The following is a 19,442-nucleotide window of genomic DNA, read 5'->3' as shown; positions in this document are numbered from 1 at the left end:
CTTAGTTAAACGTGCAACTTTGCATCTCAGAGTGTTATTTTGGAAGCAAGGTTTACAAAAATAAGGTTAATTATTTGTATCACAGACAGACATTTCAATTTCGGTTTTCCTTCTCTTTTAGCATTTTTCTCGTCAGCACATGTCTGGCTCTGTTGCTAAAATCATTGTCCTTTTCAAACAAAAGTGGCGCGAAGTTGTCGTATATTTAAAATTGAGCTTATATACTTAGGCTTGTGAATAGGTGCTCTAAAAACATAAGCAAGGGGCAGATTTAGAATAGGGATGCAGCTTGGTTTTAAATATAGGATTATTACAAAAACGAAATATGGAGAGTAATTTTTTAATTATGACATTAAAAAAATATTTTGAAAAAAAATAAGTGCTTTTTAAAATCGTTTTTTGATATTCATAAAGCTTAATACTCATACTGTGACCTCCTAGCATTATAATTTAATTTAAGTTGTGCAGTACTGCATAATGAGGACATTTATGTATGGGACCTTCACTTGGCGCAGGCGTAAGAAGTCATTTTTTTTAAAGATCTATATGAGATATGTCTAAGTCTGATTTCTGCAATCTGTAAAGAACAATCTGAGGATGATTAATATGTAACACAGGTATAGGTTATTTATTTTTAAGTACCTCAAATTGCAAAAACGATATTGAGTTAAATAGACCATTTTAAAAGGCTTTCTTGCCATTTAAACTAGTTTTATAATGCCTTAGGCTTCAGTGAATGCATACATTCAAGTATAATACAAATGTGCACGTTTGCTTTTTCATAGCTTAGTGAGTTAATGTGCCCAGCGCAGAGGCTTATGTTTAATATCAGGGTTGAAAGTTTTTGACTTCAGCGGGGCCTACTGAGCCATTTATTTATTTAAGGTTGATACAATATTGCATGGGATAGTGACACACATTTATTATGAAGCTGGTATGGTGTGTTGTTATGTTCCATAAATTATTCACAGGCTCTGAGAATAAATAAATTGTAGTTCTCTAAAAGAAGTAATATATTTAAAATGTCTTTTTTTTAAATAGGGTTGATTATTGCACAGACTTGCAGAGACTTATTGTCTTTGTCAGTTTCACAGGGGGGTTACAAGAAAGCTTGGTGCTCCAGCCAGATTTTGACCTTTACGTCAGTGTGGTGGGGGCTTAGGAGTATGTGACAACAAATGGTGAAATGATTGCTTGGAAAAGCGTCACGCAAAGGAGCCATTCCCGTCGACATTTGAAGAGTGCATTCCTGACACGGCTTTTTATAAACAGCAGGGCCTAAACTGGGGGGTTGGTGTAAGGGACACGCAGAGGCTGTGAAAGAGTTTTTGCTTAAGATATTTTGTACATTTACAAAAGCTGGGTGGTTCCACTTGAGATTTTGCGTGTTATGTGAAGTATTGGCTGTATGATGAAACAAAGATGTGTTTTTATGACTTCTTTGAAATGAATTATTTGTGCATTTTCATGTTTTTTGCATTTCTTCCATGAATTTTCCCTGCTTTTCCTGTGTGTCTGACGCGACACAGTAAGTTATATTTGACAGCTGATCTTCCCTGACTGCTTGATCTGCTGTCAAAGGGGTGAGGATGGATTAAAAGAAGGTGTTATTTAGGTATAAGTCTGACAAAATTAAAATGGGCCCGAATGTTTTTTTTTAATGTTATTGGAGTGTTTATTGTGCAGAAAGTGCATGAAATGGTGTTGCATGCTATTGTGTTTTTTCTGTGCTTAGGTATACAGCAAAGTATATCTGATGGCTTGGCATGACATGTCCTATATTATGTATGTTTGTGATCCATGTTGGTGCTTTTGTAAGTTTTGCTGTGTTGTGAAGGGATGACATGACGATGTATATCCTTTGAGCAACAGTGGTTAAAACTTGTTAAGTGGTAAAACTTGCTGATACTAAATTATGATATATGATATTGTTATATTGTGAGCAAGAACAGACAGCATTTCACCAAGTGCATGCCTATGTGGTTATAATATATACAGCAAAGTGTGTCACCTTTACTCACGTTACTGCTCTTTTCCCTTAAGGAAAAGGCAGCCTCACATTTATATTTCCTTGATTGGACCTAAGGAAGCAATTATAGATCTGTGACTCTTATCCAAGGTGACCTAATTTCTATATAGTATTAGTTAAATGATGTTCTGTCTTAAAAGGAAACCAGGTTTCATTTTCCCCGAGAAAGGAAGGAATGGGATCACTAGCTGAGATTACCGTAGATGGTGTAGTGGCCAGCGGTAGAGTTATAATATGTGTACTATTTTTGACTTTTTTGTATCACCCATGCTCTTGGCATTATGTCACAAACTTGACTATCACCCAAGTACTTTTTGTCCTTCCTATAGATTTTTCTTTTGCTGCTTCTCCCCTGATTGATGTCACATTGTGCCTAGTTTTTGGGGATTTTAGCTGTGTTCTAGTCCTATTTTCTTTTTCGTTTTTCTTTCACCATTTAGAGGTTTACATTTCCAGACTACAGTGATGTATCAGGTTCCTCTATAATATGTGTAATTCCCTTTTGTATGACCAAACTGGTTTTCAAAATTTCTTCAGGCCTACTCTGATGTTTTCTAGTCTGACTGTTAGGGTAGTGATAGATTATAGTAAGATCAGTTGTCCACCTCAATAGGAGATACTTTCACGAGTATTTAGTATGACAAATTCAAATGCCTATTCTAATTTGGTTTTTAGTTCTTTTCCCCTGCTGCTTTAATTTTTGGTGGGATCAGATGTGTCCTAATGATGGAAATACCAGACCTCTAGTTCTTGTCTGTTGTTTCTACATTGCTATTAGCTTTTGTATTGTATAGTCCACCTGACGCACAATTAGTCTACATGTCCCTGATAATCTGTATTATGTGATTTCTCTTTTTGAGGTGTTCTAGATAAGGAATTTAGGAACACCTACACTTAATAATTGAGGACAGTGTCTTTACCCCCTTAGACAATGTCACTATGTGTAAAAACATCCACTCAAACAGAATTTTCTATGTAGCTGTCTACCTTTAGATGGTAGAGGGTATGCTCTCACATGGAAACACAATTGAAGAGGCTAGAGGTGCTGTTTTACCTACTACCTTTTGTCTTTGTACTCTATGACAATGACAGTATTTTGTTTTAGATCACTATAGTCCCATGGTGTATGGCCACTCCTTTGAAGATTGCAGGCCACCTGCTTGCAAATCCCCTGCAATGAATTGTTTTTTGTATACTTGCCAATAGGTCCAGCCTGTGTTTTTCTTTACTCTCACATAGATAGATGGAAGTGGTTCTTGGGTGCCTTGCTAATATATGGGGCATCCCAAGACTAGGAAGTATTTTCTAACACTCTGTTGATAGACTGTTTCTGTGCCTTGTCTAAAGACAATTTGTTCTGTCCACCAATAGATATTTGCTGCTGTATAAACCACTACCAGAGGGGCCCGGACATCAGATTCAGCCTGGGGAGTCAGTGTCATCACCAGTGCAGCTTGAAGCCAAAGTGAAGGTAACCAGCACAAGCATTGCTGGCAACTAGGACCTCAGTGAAGGCGGAAGCCCTGTGATTAAGTGTGTACCCCTGCCACTGTTTTGAGCGAAAGACGGGGTCACAAATCAGAAAGGAGAAATCGTGGATCATGCCCAGCTGAGAGTCACAGACCGACCAGAATGGCAAGGAGGCTTTTGCTTGAGGTGACCCCTTCTGAAATAAGGGTTGCTTCAGAGATCCTAGAATAAGGCCTCTGATTTCTGGTCCTAAAGTGAATACAAGTTTGCACCTTTGTTTGTTGGTTAAGAGATACCTGGGTACACTGGATGGAAATGTGTAGCCCCAACGAATGAGCAGTGCGCCAGCAGAGCAATATAGGAGACAGGGAAGGACTTGAGATTAGGGTTCAAGTGCTGTGTCTCTGGTGCCTGTTAGATTGAAGTGAAGAGAAGTGGTGCACTGTTTGAGACACTGGACAGGATCGCAAAGAGCATTTGCCTGTTGGGTGACTGCCCTATCCTGAAAGAAGAGACTTTTTTCCTTGAAACTGGACTGTGATTCTTGAGTTGCGAGTTGTGCAGCTCCACCGTGGAAACAACAAGAGCCTGCCTGTGAGGCTCAAACGGACACAGGGAGAAGACTCCCCCTCTGGTTGGTTGTACAGCAGATTCAATTTCCCCAAGGACTTCCTCTTTTTGTTAATAATGTATCCCTTTAGTTGTCCCATTTTTAAAGAGCAGTCCTTTGCAGCTCTTGGTCCTAATTCCTATGGCCCTGTGTGGTCCTCCTGGTCCCAGATATGCTTGATGTTCTAGCCGCCATAAAAGGAAAATGTAACAGTCAATTGGAAAATGTTTTTATTAGATATGAGCTGTTAGCTATTCTGAAATTTAAAATGAATAGTCACTGAAATGCATAGGAGCCCTGAAAATGTCTACTAGATGATTTTAGGATTTGCTTTAGCTTAGGCCAAGAAAAATGATAATTCTGTTTATAATAGTGGCCATTGCTTTCTCCTACTGTCTGTATGTTTATTATGATCCAATGCCCGTTTTTCTTGGATTCCTGCTGATACCCTTAGTGAAATGTTTAGACTGGAAAATGCTCCCCTAGCAATGAATTAGGATATTGATAAATTGTGAAAATGAATGTACAAATATTTTCTATGTTCTTACTGGATCATGGGAATGTCTTCACCTAATGCTGAAAGGGTCGTCTGTCGTAATTTAGCAGCGATTAGATTAAGCATTAGCAGAAGACATCCTGTATTTAGAGACTATCTTGTCTTTCTATGGAATCCATTTTGTATTTGGCAGCCATTTTAGATGGCCATGTGCTCACCATGTACTCAGTCCTATCTTGCTGTTCTCTGCTCGGTATATTTAGCCTCTTCCTTCTACTTTGCACATGCTCAGTTGTGCTTGCAGCTGCTAATATTCTGTAACTGTCAGGATGTGCTTGCTAGCATTGGCAAAACTGTTAGCTCCTCCTACTTGTCGACTGTGCATTTTCTGTATGACCATCTATGTGTGTAACTCTTCTTATGTGCACTTGTACTGCCCTTTTTTAGCCCCTGTGAGGGTATATAAGAGATACTGTGGCCTTCAGTCCTCAGACCATCTCATACAGAGTGCTGCGGCTTCTGTGTGACATGGCCTCACTTGTTGTAATTTAATAAATATGTTTCTCTTGATTACAGATTCTGTGCCAATTTTTTCATGCTGCTTTAAAGGATCAGGTGTTAGTGCAAACCCCTGAGATGGGATTTTTGATTTCCCTCAGAAGGAACTGGCTGAGGACTTATGAGTAGAGTTCCCACTCGTGGACTTGTTTATACTTTCTGTGCAGTTCTGTGAGGTACTTGCCTACCCCCAGAAAGTACTCCACCATCAGTAGGATGTGGAGGTGCCCAACACGAGGTGTTCTGTCCCATCAGGGAGAGGGGTGCCGTCCTGTGACTGTAGGTAGTACATGGCAGTCATGTAGTCCAGTGTTTCCCAAACTGCGGTCCGCGGACCCCCAGGGGTCCGTGACACATTCCCAGGGGGTCCGAAGGCAACAGTTTTAAAAGCACAGAAAAGTTTCTTGTGTAATTAGCAGCTTTCCCGCAACAATAAAAGTGTCAAGATAAAGCCAGTGATTAATGTACCTGCTGGAGAGCGAGGAGAGTTTTGTTTAGTGGCAGCTTTGTCTTAACTAATGTAGCAGAGAGGGTTAATGTGCCTACTGCAAAGAACGTGTAACATGCATTTTAAAAAGCAGCATTTTATGTGCATAGGTTCGTGGTTACTGCTTTTGTCACAGAGATTTTTTTGTTACTGTGCACTTCATAAGTGACAATCGTAATGTAGCAGAGGGACCTATAAACTGTCATCAAAGAGCAGCTTGCAAACTGCATGGTACCAGTTAGTAACTTTTGTTTTTAACCAGTTATTCATTATCCTGATGCTGCTAAAAAGATTTATTTGGGTGGAAATACATTTTTAATGTTAAAGTCACTGCTAGCCACTGTGTTATGTTCTGAATCCTGAGTTTGTGCTTTTCCAGACCAAGCACTCTTTAAACATTTTATATACACACTGATTTACATGTACAATTCAATGTCTCTATATGTGTGTGATGTAAAGTCCTCTGACATCCTACAATGGTATGAGAGATGCTATAAAACAAATGAAATACATGTGACAGAAGGGCTATTACTTCAATATAAACTACTAAGGGCCAGATTTACGATCCATTTTTATATGCGCGAACGGGTTCGTGAACCCGCTTTCACATGCAAAAACGTATTGGGCCATGTACATTGCCTATTTCGCGAGTCGCAATTTGTTTGCGACTCGCTAAATAGGTTTTGCAACTTGCAATTTGGAAGGGGCATTCCCTTCCAAATAGCGAGTCTTAAAACCATGTACAAATGTTTTGCGGTCGCAAAACACTCGCAATTACCATTTACTTTAAGTAGCTGGTAATGCATTCGCAAATGCATGCAAAATTATTTTTTAACGGCAGGCTTTGGTCCCAGGGACCTCTGTCTGCCCTTAGAATGCATGGTAAATGGGCTGCATTTTTTTTTAAACTGCTTTATTTAAAAGCAGTCCCAGACATGGTGGCCTGCAGAGCCCAGCAGACACCATACCTAGGAGGGCTGGCATTCCCAATAGGCTCGCACATTGCGAGAGGCTCATTAATGTTAATGAACCTCGCAATTTGCGACCCCATTGGGAACCCGAAACAGTGTTAAACACACTTGTACATTTCGTTTAGCGTCTCGCAATTTGTCACTCGCAATGTGTCGCCAATTGCGAGGCGCTAAATTAAATGGTCATACATCTGGCCCCAAAATCCTTAGGAGCAGATTTACAAGCCCCTTGCGCCTCTTTTACGCTGCCGTTGCGTCCCTTTCGTGATGCAGCGGTGGCGCAAAAGATGCGCCATGGTGCAGGGTATTTACAACGTGACGCATCTGGGAGATGCGCCACGTTGTAAAGCCCTGCGCCAAAAGGAGGCGTTCCGGCGCAGTAACGCCTCCTAAAAGTGGCTGAGTGAAATCTACAAGATTTCACTCAGTCACTTTGGGGCCCCAGGCTGCGTCAAAACCCTGTGCCTGCTTGAAGCAGGCGTAAGGATTGACGCAGCATTAACCAGATTCGGCCCCCCAGAGCATTGCTGGAGCTGTGTCGCACTTGCGACGCAACTCCAGCAATGCGCCACCTTTACGGCACAGATGCGTCATGCATCTGTGCTTTTTCCCTCTATGAGGCGCAGCATTGTAAATGCGGCGCATCAATGGTGGCGGAGTCATGGCGCACAATAAGTGGCGCATCCCTGCTGATATGCATGGATGCGTCACTTATTCTAAATCTGCCCCTAAGTACTTTGAGTATTTGTTTTGTGTGCACACGTGTGTATTTTTTTCGAATTTCTGTTTTAATATTTGAAATTTAACTCATACAAATTGCTTGGGGGTCCCCGGCTTCCAGTGGTGACTCAATGGGGGTCCTCAGGAGTCAAAAGTTTGGGAACCACTGATGTAGTCCATTCTGATGAGGATTACTTTGCCGTGAATGAGTGGAAGGAAAGTTTGAGGGTGATATGTATGGCGAGGAACTCAAAATACTTGATGTAGTGCCCCTGGTGATGAGGGATCCACACTCACTGCAGCTTGAGAGGCGTCCATGGTAATGGAAACTTGCGAAATAGGTTTCAGGAAAGGCATGCCCTGCAATAGGTGTTGTTCCACCACTGCAGAGAGCGATGTGTACTGGCCTTTACCAACACTACATCCTCCATGTGACAATTGGGCTGAAAGGCACTGCTGCAACAGGATCACATGCAGCTGAATTTGGGGTACTAAGGCGATGCATTACGCCATCATGCCTAGAAGGCACATAAAGTTTCTAAATGTGAGATGACGATTTGAATAAAAAAGAGTTGCTGGAGTATCATGACCCTGTGCGGGCTGGGGTAGGCTTGGTCTGTGATGGAATGGAGTATCACCCCTAAAAAGGCATGGATTTGGAAAGGTTTAGGTGATACTTGGTGAAATTTGCAGGGAATCTGAGGTAAGATGGTATCCTGCGTATGTACTAGGTACTGGTGCTTGCCTGCACTCTTGATCAGCCAATCGTCAAGGTATTGTATTGTAATTGTATTGTAATTGCATTTATATAGCGCTTACTACCCCTGACGAGGCGTCGAAGCGCTTTTTCGGCGGGTAGCACGCTACTACGGGACCCATAGAGGATTAGTGTTGAATTAGTATAGTGAAACATGCAAGTACATTTTAAGTGGTGGATAGGTTAGTCAGTTATTTGGATTTGGAATGATAGCAGAAGGATAGAGTAGGACAATGGTTTTTATTTATTTATCGCTCGCTTGTTGACGCATGCTATTCATGGAGCCTATAAAGGATTAGTGGTGAATTAATATGGTGAAATATGAGGTAATTTCAGTGGTGGATATTAGTCTGTTACTTGGAGTGAGAAGGATAGTGGATGGATAAAAGGGGAAGAAAGATTTGCATTCATATAGCACTTGTTACCCCTGATGGGTGTTGAAGCGCTTTTCTGGCGAGTAGCACGCCACTCCGGAACCCATAAAGGATTAGTGTTGAAAATGAGTATAGTATAAATATGAAGTAATTTGAGCAGTAGATATGTTATTCAGTTATTTGGGCAGTATATTAGTATAGTTGAATATGGAATATGGAATTTGAGAAGTGAACATGTTAGTCTGTTAATTTTGATTGAAAAAGGATAGTGCGGGGATAAAAGAGTGAAGGATTTTTTTATGTCTTAGCAGTAGGAAGAGGCTTTTGGATGAGTAAAAAGGAGTTTTGGAGGGAAGGAGTCAGAGGGGAGAGTTTAGAAATGTTTGTTTTAGGGGATCGGTGTATTATGGTAGAAGGGAGAGGAGGGTGTTTGTTGGACAACTGATGGAAGGATCAATATATATTTGTTAATGATAAAAGGTGGACTGTTAGGTGTAATTACAGCAGGGAGAGTGTGTCTGAGAGGGATGTAGTTATGTATGGTGTTGATTGGCGTTGTGTTAGTAATGAGTGTATTGGTTAGTGGTATAGGATAGAGTTGTGTACTGTTTGTGGGTTATGGTGGATATGAGTGGTAGTTGGGATAGTAGGGTGTGTAGATGTGGTTTGGTTGGGTTGGTGGTGCATGCTGGTACATTAATCTGTGCATAGTGTTGTGCGTGGTGTATATTTGGTGTGAGTGTGTTGCTCTGTTTGTGGTTGTGGATGGTGTGGGCTGGGTATTGTTAAATGAGAAAAAGGGCAGCATTTCTGGCCCTAGTACCGACCAGTCTCGAACAGGCTCAAACAGGCAACTACCCTGGTCCTCTACGTCCTTGACAGACTCAAACAGGCAACTACCCTTGTCCTCTCCGACCTTCGCCTCGACGCCCGGGCTGAGACGCCCTAAGCCTGGCCTTTTTTGTAGCCCTAGTAATCAGGTGACCCTTCAGCCAATGGGAACCCTAGCCCTAACACTATCCAATCACAACACTAGCCCTAACATCTAGAACTAATAGGAGACCAGGACCTTGCAGCCAATCTTTTTTTTTTTTGGTGTAAGACATTTATTATGCAAAAATAGACATAAGATATCACTGCGTCACGCCAACAACCCGGAGGCAGGCCGCTATGAATTATACACACCATAAAATATCATAAAGCATTAGGGGTAAACATAACCCAGCGGACCTTTGAACTCCCTGAGACATACGCAACACAGGAATAATTCGTACGTGAGCAATGCAACCTTAGCACGTTAAGTGGTCCTACTTTTATCAATGCTGTAGACACATAAGTGTAGTAGGAGGTAACAAGGCCGTCTCGGGCAAGCAGCAGACCTCAACCTGTTGGAACAGCAGATGTAAAGGGTGCGTCTAACAGCACATTTTTCACCCAACCTTCCCCAACACAAGAAAGAACCAGAAACAACTTAACATCGGTGCAAGTGTGTAAATCAACTACACAATATCCCACGCATTCATGGGGCTGTGCGTTCCTGCGTTGGACAACTATCAATGAAGGCGAGCAGCAGCGGGGGTGGAAGCGCGGCAGCCATCAAGCTTCCTCCGTAAAGAGGGAGGGGGGGGGGAGAGAGCAGGGGGGGGGGAGGAGGATGTCGAAACAGGGCAATCCAACGGGCCTCGAGGACATATGGGACAGGACGCGCCGAACGCGCAAAGGCAAGGGGGCAGCAGGTTTAGGGCACACCACCGCCATGGCAAGCCAGTGTCATGGCAGAACATCAGAGTTACATCAACATAATTCCGATTCCAAATTATTCAACCCATATCATCTGAAACACCCACCTCAGGCGACCCCCCAGGGGTGTCCGATCCTGCACACTCTCTGGTCCATTGTAGGAATGGTTCCCAAATGTCCTTTGGTCTAGAGGCGGTGGGCATCGTCTCCCAATAGTGAGTCAGTTGCGCATGCCCGTAAGTTACATCACTAATCCACCCTGTGAATAGTGGAAGAGCCTTCCTGCCCCAGTGTATTGAGATTTGCCGTTTTGCATAGAGGAGGAGTAATGCATGTAGTTTTCTGTCGCAGGGTTCCGTTTCTTTGACATAACCCAGCAAGCCTAGAAGTGGTGATGGCGTATCATTCCTATGCAAGATTTGGTTGATAGCTGTGAAGACGTCCGTCCAGTACCCACACAGTGTAGGGCAGCTCCATGCCACATGTATGAAGGACGCATCCTCCCTTCCACATTTCCAGCAGGAGGCATCCTCGCGGATGCCCATGCGGTGGAGCAGCATAGGTGTGCGATAATACCGGTGTAAAAATTTGAAATGGATTAGCTGCAGGCGATAGCTTGGAGACAGTGCCGTCAGCTGTGTACAGCAGTACTCCCATATCTCATCCGACAAAGGGACTTCCAGGTCTACAGCCCAAACCAGCTTGGCAGTGGCTACAGTTATTGGGGCCTGCTCTTGCATACTGTTGTATAGTCTCGACACTAGTTTTTTAGGGGAGGGTCTGGAAAGCAGGTTCTGAAGAGCATCCAGGGCTCGCGGCTCCTCCGGGAATTGGGCCTCAATCTTTTTGCAAGATTCCCTAAGGGAGTGATATAGCAGCGCGTCCGCAAAAGATTCAGGCTGGCCGTCATCTCTCGCGCCCAGCTCCACAAAAGTGCCGTCAGGATATAAATCAGCGAATGTCTGTAGTCTCTTCCCGCGGAGCATTAGGGAGTCTCCTCTGGCACTTAAGCAGGGTAGCATCGGGTTTCCACGCAGTGGACCTTGCAGCCAATCTTAACCCTAGTCCAAGCACCCAATCAGTTCAAAAACCCTGATCTCTACGTCCAATAAAGGCCTTAGCCCTACCACTAGTCCCAAGTCCAAGCAGCCAATGGTACAGGTAGCCCTAGTCCCTACTTCCAATAGAAAGCCTAACCCTACTCTTAGTCCCACAACTGGTCCAACAACCAATCACACCAGAAGCCCTAAATAGCTACTTTCACTTAAAGGTCTAACCCTAGCCCTAGTCCCACCCTACTCCCAACAACCAATAACATAGGAAGCCCTAGTCCCTACTTCCAATAGAAATCCTAACCGTAGCCCTAGTCCCAACCCTGCAATGATTGAATCACAGACCGACAAACCAATCAGAACCCGCAAATACCCAACCAATGAGGACATTAACCCTAACCCAATAGAAAACCAGATACAACCACCAATTAGTGTACACATGGGCCAACCACTAGCACACCATATAAGGTCCCAGAAACCTCAGACAAGGTTTGCTGGCCAGGGAGTTGAAGCTGCTTGCTCCTGTTCAGAATCACCAAGAGGGACGTGGAACAGTAAATGTTCAACATTACTGCTATCCATACCAACACAATTACTGTTACTTTGTGTGTTAAATTGCACAAATCACCTGCCAAATATAAATGGAATAAAAAGTGTGAACTTGTCAATGAGTAAACTGAACGTTTCAGGCATTTAAGACTAAATTTAAATGAAAATTCTTGCTAGCCTTCTCAAAATCAAGAAGGGAAAAAACATCTACCTGTCTAAATTATCTCTGTCATCCGAATCCTTAATCTCAGAGCTGGCACAGTAAGCCAACAAAGTCTTATTGAGGCTTGCATCACATAGAAACCTACTTGTTTTAGTGGCACACATCTTAATGATAAAATAAGACACTGAAGACTCACCTCTTTAAGTGGAGAACCACCACTGCTTGACACTTGGTGAAGACCCTTGGGGCAGAGGTGATGCCAAATGGAAGCACTTCAAACCGATGGTGCTGGCTTTGCGTACTATGAAGAGTAGGTACAGTAGAGCAGGATAAATGGGGATGTGAAAGTAGCCATCCTTGAGGCCTAACACCGCCATGTGGACTACTTGATGAAGGAGAGGGGTGACATACTGTGGCATTACCATATGGAAATGGGATATACCAGCTGAGGGGCCTGAGGCCCAGGATGGGCCTGAGGGAAGCATCCTTGTTGGGGATGAGGAATCTGAGAGAGAGAAAACCTCCTTGCCCTGCTGGTGGGGAGGCACAGGTTCTATGGCCCCTTTTTGAAGGAGAGTTTCGATCATTTCGTCCAGGAGTTTGAGATGTTCATTGAGGGGCGGGATGCTGGGAGGGGGTGTGATACGTTGTTAGCAGTAGATGTAGCAAACCACTGCTCATACTCACTTGCCTGATGTGATTTCCTGCCAGCAAAGGAAGTCCTCCCCCAACAGGTGTTCTGTGATCGGGGCAGAGAGGAGAGTCACTGTTTTGAGCTGGAGGCCCCGTTGACCCGGACGTTGTTGCCCCTGTAGGCACCCTTGGTGTACCCCCTTGGTGAAAGCTGGTGGTACGATTGTAGTTGACTCTAGTAGGAGGTGGAAGGGTCCGGGGAGGTGGCTTTAGAAGTCCCCCAATGTGGTGCCTCCAAAAGGAGCCTCTAGAGGATGAAGACTGGAGGGTGTCAATGGCATTGACAATATTTGTATCTTTCTTGATTATTTCTAACAACTAGTGGGCCAAAGAGATGTTTGCAATCGAAAGGCAGGTTGAGCAGATGTTGTTGGACTTTGGGTTCAAAACCGTATATACGGAGCCATATGTGGTGTCTGATATGGACGCTGGTGTTGACCCCTCAAAATGCCATGTTAGTGGCGTCCATGGCACAGCAAATAATGGCAGTGGAGATGGTTTTTCCTTCTGCCTCTTTTTGAACTCCTCTGGAAGATGCTTAACCAGTTCATGTACCTCATTCCACCGGCCCCTATCATAATGAGAGAGGAGGTCATCTGAGTTTGCTAACCTCCAGTGAATGGTGGATATTTAACTACCCTCTTCTCAGCAGCATCTAGCTTCTTGTTCTCCTTGTCGGCTGAGGGAGCGTCGCCTGTAGCCTGAGCAGAAGACCATTTGCATGCAAAATTGCATACGATTTATCCCGAGCAAAATCAAACAGTGTACAAAGCAACTATTAAATAAAGCATCTCATTCCAAATCTGGTGTCAATCTTCTTCTTTAATGTTCATTCTCTTTTGATTGCTAGCCAACACGTGTTTCGTCTAATTATAGCAGTCTATGCATTTAGACTTCATCAGGGCAGCATGTATATTTACGAGACTGTCTGTACCACTGATTCTTCGTTCCAAGTGGCGCAGTGCTAGTGAATTCGGAGTTTATAGGTCGATTCAGCGAAGAAGTAGCACCTCAATTTATGGAAAAGACGTAACCCACGTCAGGGCAAAGTCCAGTTGTAAAATCAGTATAAATGTCTTGTTCTTAATAACGGTGGCAGCACGAGTACGGCGTACTTGAAATGAGATGCTTTATTTAATAGTTGCTTTGTACACTGTTTGATTTTGCTCGGGATAAATCGTATGCAATTTTGTTGATGTGGTTTTACTACATTATTTATGACGGTAGATAGACGTCATTATTATCCCTAGTAGCAGCCCTGATAAGTTCTATCCTGTACTATTGACAATAGAGCGCGAGCATATAACCTTCTATCTATTGACCATTTGCATGCAATATGGACTACCAGGGACTCAGGAGGGACATGACCTCTGATAAAGGGTGGGCAATTGTGGGGGGGAGCTTGCAGTCTTCCTCAACCTGTGGCATTGCAACCCTCGTCTTGGTGGGTTTCTTGAAAGTGTCCGTGGCAGATTTTATCATGTCCTTCAGCATGGGGAGGAACTGAACTGTACTCTCGGATTTAGATAGCGTCTCCACTAGGAAGTCATCTTCCTCCTGGAGGACATGCATATTCAACATGTGAAAAGTGGCAGCCCTTTGAATCACCTCATGGTAATCAGTGGTGGTATCTAGGGTGATGCCCTTACAAGAAAGCGATCCAGATCTGGATCCCCCAGGGGACCACCATCATAGTTGACCCACGGTTCACTGATGAGCATTAGATTAAATGGTGCATCATAAAGGCCAGTGGGATGGAAAGGGCTGCTTTCGCCATAAGAGGTTTGGGGAACCCACTGGTAAATGTGGAGGTGGTGAATTATAAGATAGTGGTGGGTAAAGAAGAGGAGGAAGAAGGGATGGAGGGGGCTGGTTCCTCTGTTCTTGCACCTTTTGTGATTGAGAGTTGCGAAGTGCTCAAAAGCCAGCTCTTCATGGAAGGTTAATGCAAAGTCTCCATAGGCTATTTTGGAGGGAGCTTTGAAGAGATGTTTCCCTCTTTGGAGATGTATAAAGAGTCTCTTTTGCCTCATGTTAAACTCCTTTAGCCGCTGAAGGATGGGATGCTCAGTTATCGAAGCCTGCCATCAAAGGAGGCTTCGTTGATTGGGTCCTAAGACCCGAAGGCAGTGTTGACACCAATGGCATTTTCAGCACCAATGGCAGATTGAAGGGTCGTTTCAGTGCTGGTGTCAACATTGTATTCAGCTTCAAAGGGGCTGTAAACTTGTATAGGACCCTCAAGCTCAATGACAGCTATAAAGCCTTTGTCCAGAGCCGACCCAAGCCCGAAGGTGGTGGAGGGCTGGAAGGTTGTGCCTTAATTAGATTGCTCGATGCCTGACCCCTTCATAGGCGGTACTCCGCCTCAAATGTGGGCCTATTGGAAGGATTGGTATGTTTCTCACTGCTGGCCATACTGACCGTCGGTGCAGAGGTCTTCATCCGGGGACCAGAAGGCATGGAGGCGAGGGAGGTCACTCGGACCTTTTCTGGATCGGAGTAGGAGGAAAAGGCTGACTCTGGGTTGAGCGACGGCTGGTGGGGCAGAATGCCCCAGGGGCCGGCCTTTCCTATCTCCTCGATATCGAACTTAGAGCCCTGTGGTACATGTCCTAACCTGATGGTGGAAAAAAGCAATTGGTTCCCATGCACAATGCCAACTAAACGAGGAGTCACACTATACCTCATGAACCACAACACTTCTTTACAAAGACAACCTGCCAACATACAAGCCAATACTAGATGGCAGGAGGATTGCATGCAGAGCACGTGTATCCACAGCAACATACGCTATGAACATATGTTTTGCAACTAAACACAATCCAGAAATTTAGTCTGTTGAGACTAAAAATAAACATATTCTATTAACTGCCTGCTTCTGTTTGGCAGAACACATATGAATCAACCCTTACTGCAGGATTGCTTCAGGCTATATGCACTCCCAACTGAAAACATGATTACAGTCTAACACAAGAAAACAAGTTCTGTGTTGTGCCCAATCATAGCTAGTGTGCTTAGAATATCTCCAAAGATCACTTGGAAGATCAGGGTTATAATGACACAAGTGGAGTCCCACCCCTTTGGACATGAGGACAATTGTTGCAGGGAGTAAAAAAAAAAATAATCCACAGGTGGGATCTGTGTAATTTCAATTAGATTTCTAATCTAAACTCCTGTTTCTCTATGAGATCATGAAAAATGTCAAGACAATAAAACAGTATCCCTACAAAAACTTCTGAAGACACACCAGACGCAGAGTAGGTCCACGATGAGTTAATGATCGATCTAGTAAAACCAAGCTGGAGCATGTAACAATGCCACATACCTCCTCAATTGTGAAGTCATGCTGGCTGTTGTCTCATCTGGCAATATGATGCATAAATCAAGTTACCAAGCACCGGTGCTCAAGATCACAGGTAGATCTAGAGTGGTTTACTGTATGAGAGAGGCTAGTAATATAGCATAGGAAATGAACAGTAAATACATTTGTGGAATACTTACTTCGTCTTTGGCTTGGAAAAGGTACTCGTTGCCATCCAATAATCTGCAATAAAAACAAAGAACACTTAATAGTCAGAACAAAAATACCCTTTTCACAAGAATGTGCTCATGAATGCATACCATAGAAGAATAGAAAAATAGTGAAATTATCATGCATCACACTTAATGCTGCACCGTAAATAGTTTTAGGTTGCCATAATTTGCATATTATCCCCTTGTAACATTACGCAGTCTATAAATTCAGCACCTCACCTGTTTACCCAATGTGGCGCTTTACTTGCTCTCCACGGAACCGGGATGCATTGCAGGAGTTAGTGAAAAGTTTTGCAGTCAGAGCAAGATGCTTATCCAATACCAAATGTTGACATCTGTCATAACACTTTATGGATAAGTTAGGAAAAGAGGGTTTAACCTAGAGGTGCAACAGTCATGTCAATCCACTTGAGCAGTGATGGCTCTCTGTGGAAATCGAAGTACTGTTATGGTTAATTTGGGATTTTAGGTCAGCTGCCACCTCCATTCAGAAGGTTCCAATTGAAATGGATTTTTAAGCCAGTATTTATTTACTACTTTTTGCAGTATAGAATAACTGAATATGAAATAGAGGAACATTCAAAGCTGCTTCCTCTATCACTAATCAAGAAAAAATAATTTTTTGCTTGATAACTTAAATATTTGAGCAGCTGAATCTAATCGTCACCTCAACAATTTACTTTCTAATCTTCAAAACTCTGGGGTTCTGTCTGCTGATAGAAGACCTTGCCAACAATATCTAAGCCTCATGCAGATTGTGTGGCCGCCCAGCCCAATTCCAACATTCTGGCCAGATATTTGCTGTGCCTTTAGATGTGCAAGTACCCTGTGCTGACAACTAAAAGTGGTTCTAGAATGTTATTTTGAAACCAAGGAAGATTGAGATAGTCATCAGTTTCCAGTTTCTGTATAAGCTCCTATCCAGGATAATGCAGATGAAAAGTTCACTTTCAAATGTTGCCTCGCCCAAAGTTGTTAACAAGTCCTATAAAAAAGTCTTTAACAAAATGATTCACACTGGAGTAAGCTGCGACTTAATCACGGTTCGCCCCTCGTTGTCATCGGAGTCGTCCTCGACAGCTACGATGTCTTGATCATAGTCTTCGATATCGACGATTTGTTCTTCTTCGTCGATATAGTATTCAGAGTCGTTGTCGGAGTATTGTTCGTCTTGATCCGAGTCTTCGGCGAAGCCTACTTCTTCCTCATCGTCGAAGATATTCTCGGGCTCCGGTGCCGACCTCTGCATTTCTTGCCTCGCCGCCCGCCGATTCCGTATTGTCTTTTTGGATCGGAACTGGGCACAGGCTATACAGTTATCTTCGTTATGGTCTGGAGATAAACATTTGTTGCACACTGGATGCTTATCTGTGTGCGGGAACTTGAAGTTCCACTGCGGGCAGTATTTGAATGGACTTCGTTCCATCGACCGCCGGTCCACGTGTCGTCGAGAAGGCCTTAAGGCCCGATTCGACGACCGGAGTGCAACAAAGTTGTTGAAAGTCTTTCGGCACCGATCGCAAACAATACAGACGCAAGCGAAGGCCTTTTGGCCTTTTATGAAAGTTTTCTTGATTCCGAACTTGGAGTGCTGGAAGGTACATCCGAACCCAATGGCGGAAAAAATCTGGGGATGGAGAGGATGCCCATGCGCACTGTAGTCCAAGGGAGGAGCCACCTATCTCGTGATACTTCGAAGACTCTTCCAGGACAACAATGTGCAATCATCCGGACCAAACACTAGGCGGCGATCTATGCACAGATATCAATTCAGCAGCCCACATGCCTCGAACATACATATATATTAATTAAAATATATCTGAAAAGCATTACGCAAAAATTAATTTTACAATAGTAACATAACTTTAGTGCTGCTAAATTAATAGATTTTTCAAAGAAGTAAGGATCTTACTTGAGCTTAAATACGTGTTTCCTCTTTTTGTAGTCAATTGCAATTTCACAGACACCGTCTTTCAGGCTGACCGGGATCTCATTGTGGTAGGGAATACCTGAGGCAGCGTTTTTGGAATCTTTGTAGAAGCCCATTTCTTGATTGTTAATCACACAATACACATTGTGCCAAGACCTTTAAGAGTAAAAAAAGATTTTACTTACAACAAATATAACATTTCTTAAAGTGTTTATAACGTAACTGTTAATACTTCACCTAGGTATCGTTCTTGGGGAACACCTACTAAAGAACAAGTTACTTACCTTCGGTAACGCTTTTTCTGGTGAATACAGTATCTGCCTGTGGATTCCTCACCTTGTGAATATTCACTGCGCCAGCAGCATTCGGAAATTTTTTGTAGCTCTCCACGCCGACGTCACAGAAGCCCAGCTTCGCTCGCGACTCTGCTGACGTCACTAGAGCCATAAGAGAGCCTCGTTGGCGTGATGACATCAGTTCCGCCCTTTTTTCCCGTGCCTTCGAGGCACACGGACGGACCAACACCAATATGTACAGTATACATAGTACACAGGATTTGAAACAATACACACAGTGTAAAAACAATTCAGAAAAACACTTCCATTGAAAGTACAATTAAACAATATCAACATTGTAGGTATACAAGGATGGACAATGGGGAGGCGGGTGGGTCAGTGAGGAATCCACAGGCAGATACTGTATCCACCAGAAAAAGCCTTACCGAAGGTAAGTAACTTCTTCTTATGAAGAATACATCTGCCAGTGGATTCCTCACCTAGTGAATAGAGTCCCACAGCAGTCCCCACTCCCGGAGGAGGGTGTCCACCTTTCTATACCAAAAAGTCCTGTAGGACAAAGTGACCATCCCTCCTCACCTCGGAATCTAAGCAGTAATGCTTCGCGAAGGTGTGGAGGGAGGCCCAAGTTGCCACTTTACAAATGTCCTCTACAGGAACACCTCTAGACAAAGCAGATGTTGAAGACTTTGCTCTAGTAGAGTGAGCTCTAATACCCTCTGGAGGTTCCTAACCGGCCAAAGAGTAACAGATCTTGATGCACAAGATAATCCATCTTGAAAGGGTGCGCCTGTGCACCGCTCTCCCTTTCCTGCAGCCAGCAAAACCCACAAAGAGCTGGTTATCCACACGATAGTCTTTAGTCCTATCGAGGTAAAAACTCACCGCCCTCTTAGGGTCCAGGCGGTGAAGCAGCTCCTCCTCCTTGGAAGGGTGAGGGGAGGATAGATGGAAGGAAGGAAGGGTAATGGACTGTACCAGATAGAGGGGAGTTACCACCTTAGGCAGAA

At 43.5% G+C, this 19,442-nt stretch overlaps 1 protein-coding gene across 3 annotated transcripts in view; it reads right to left on the bottom strand.

The window, feature by feature from the left end:
- SPTBN1 (spectrin beta, non-erythrocytic 1) overlaps window positions 1–19,442 on the bottom strand; it is a 503,123-nt gene that overhangs the window by 9,770 nt on the left and 473,911 nt on the right. For all 3 annotated transcript variants that reach the window (XM_078649481.1, XM_078649482.1, XM_078649483.1), the window contains 2 exons: window positions 18,119–18,292; window positions 16,174–16,216 (listed from right to left, as the gene is read on the bottom strand). In XM_078649481.1, the coding sequence (XP_078505607.1) occupies window positions 16,174–16,216; window positions 18,119–18,292 (217 nt within the window). The remainder of the gene's footprint in view (window positions 1–16,173; window positions 16,217–18,118; window positions 18,293–19,442) is intronic.

The sequence above is a fragment of the Lissotriton helveticus genome, chromosome 6 (assembly GCF_964261635.1).
Source record: "Lissotriton helveticus chromosome 6, aLisHel1.1, whole genome shotgun sequence".
NCBI classification, from domain to species: domain Eukaryota; kingdom Metazoa; phylum Chordata; class Amphibia; order Caudata; family Salamandridae; genus Lissotriton; species Lissotriton helveticus.
Note: the sequence above shows the minus strand (reverse complement) of the source record. Positions and strands in the feature narration are given on the sequence as shown.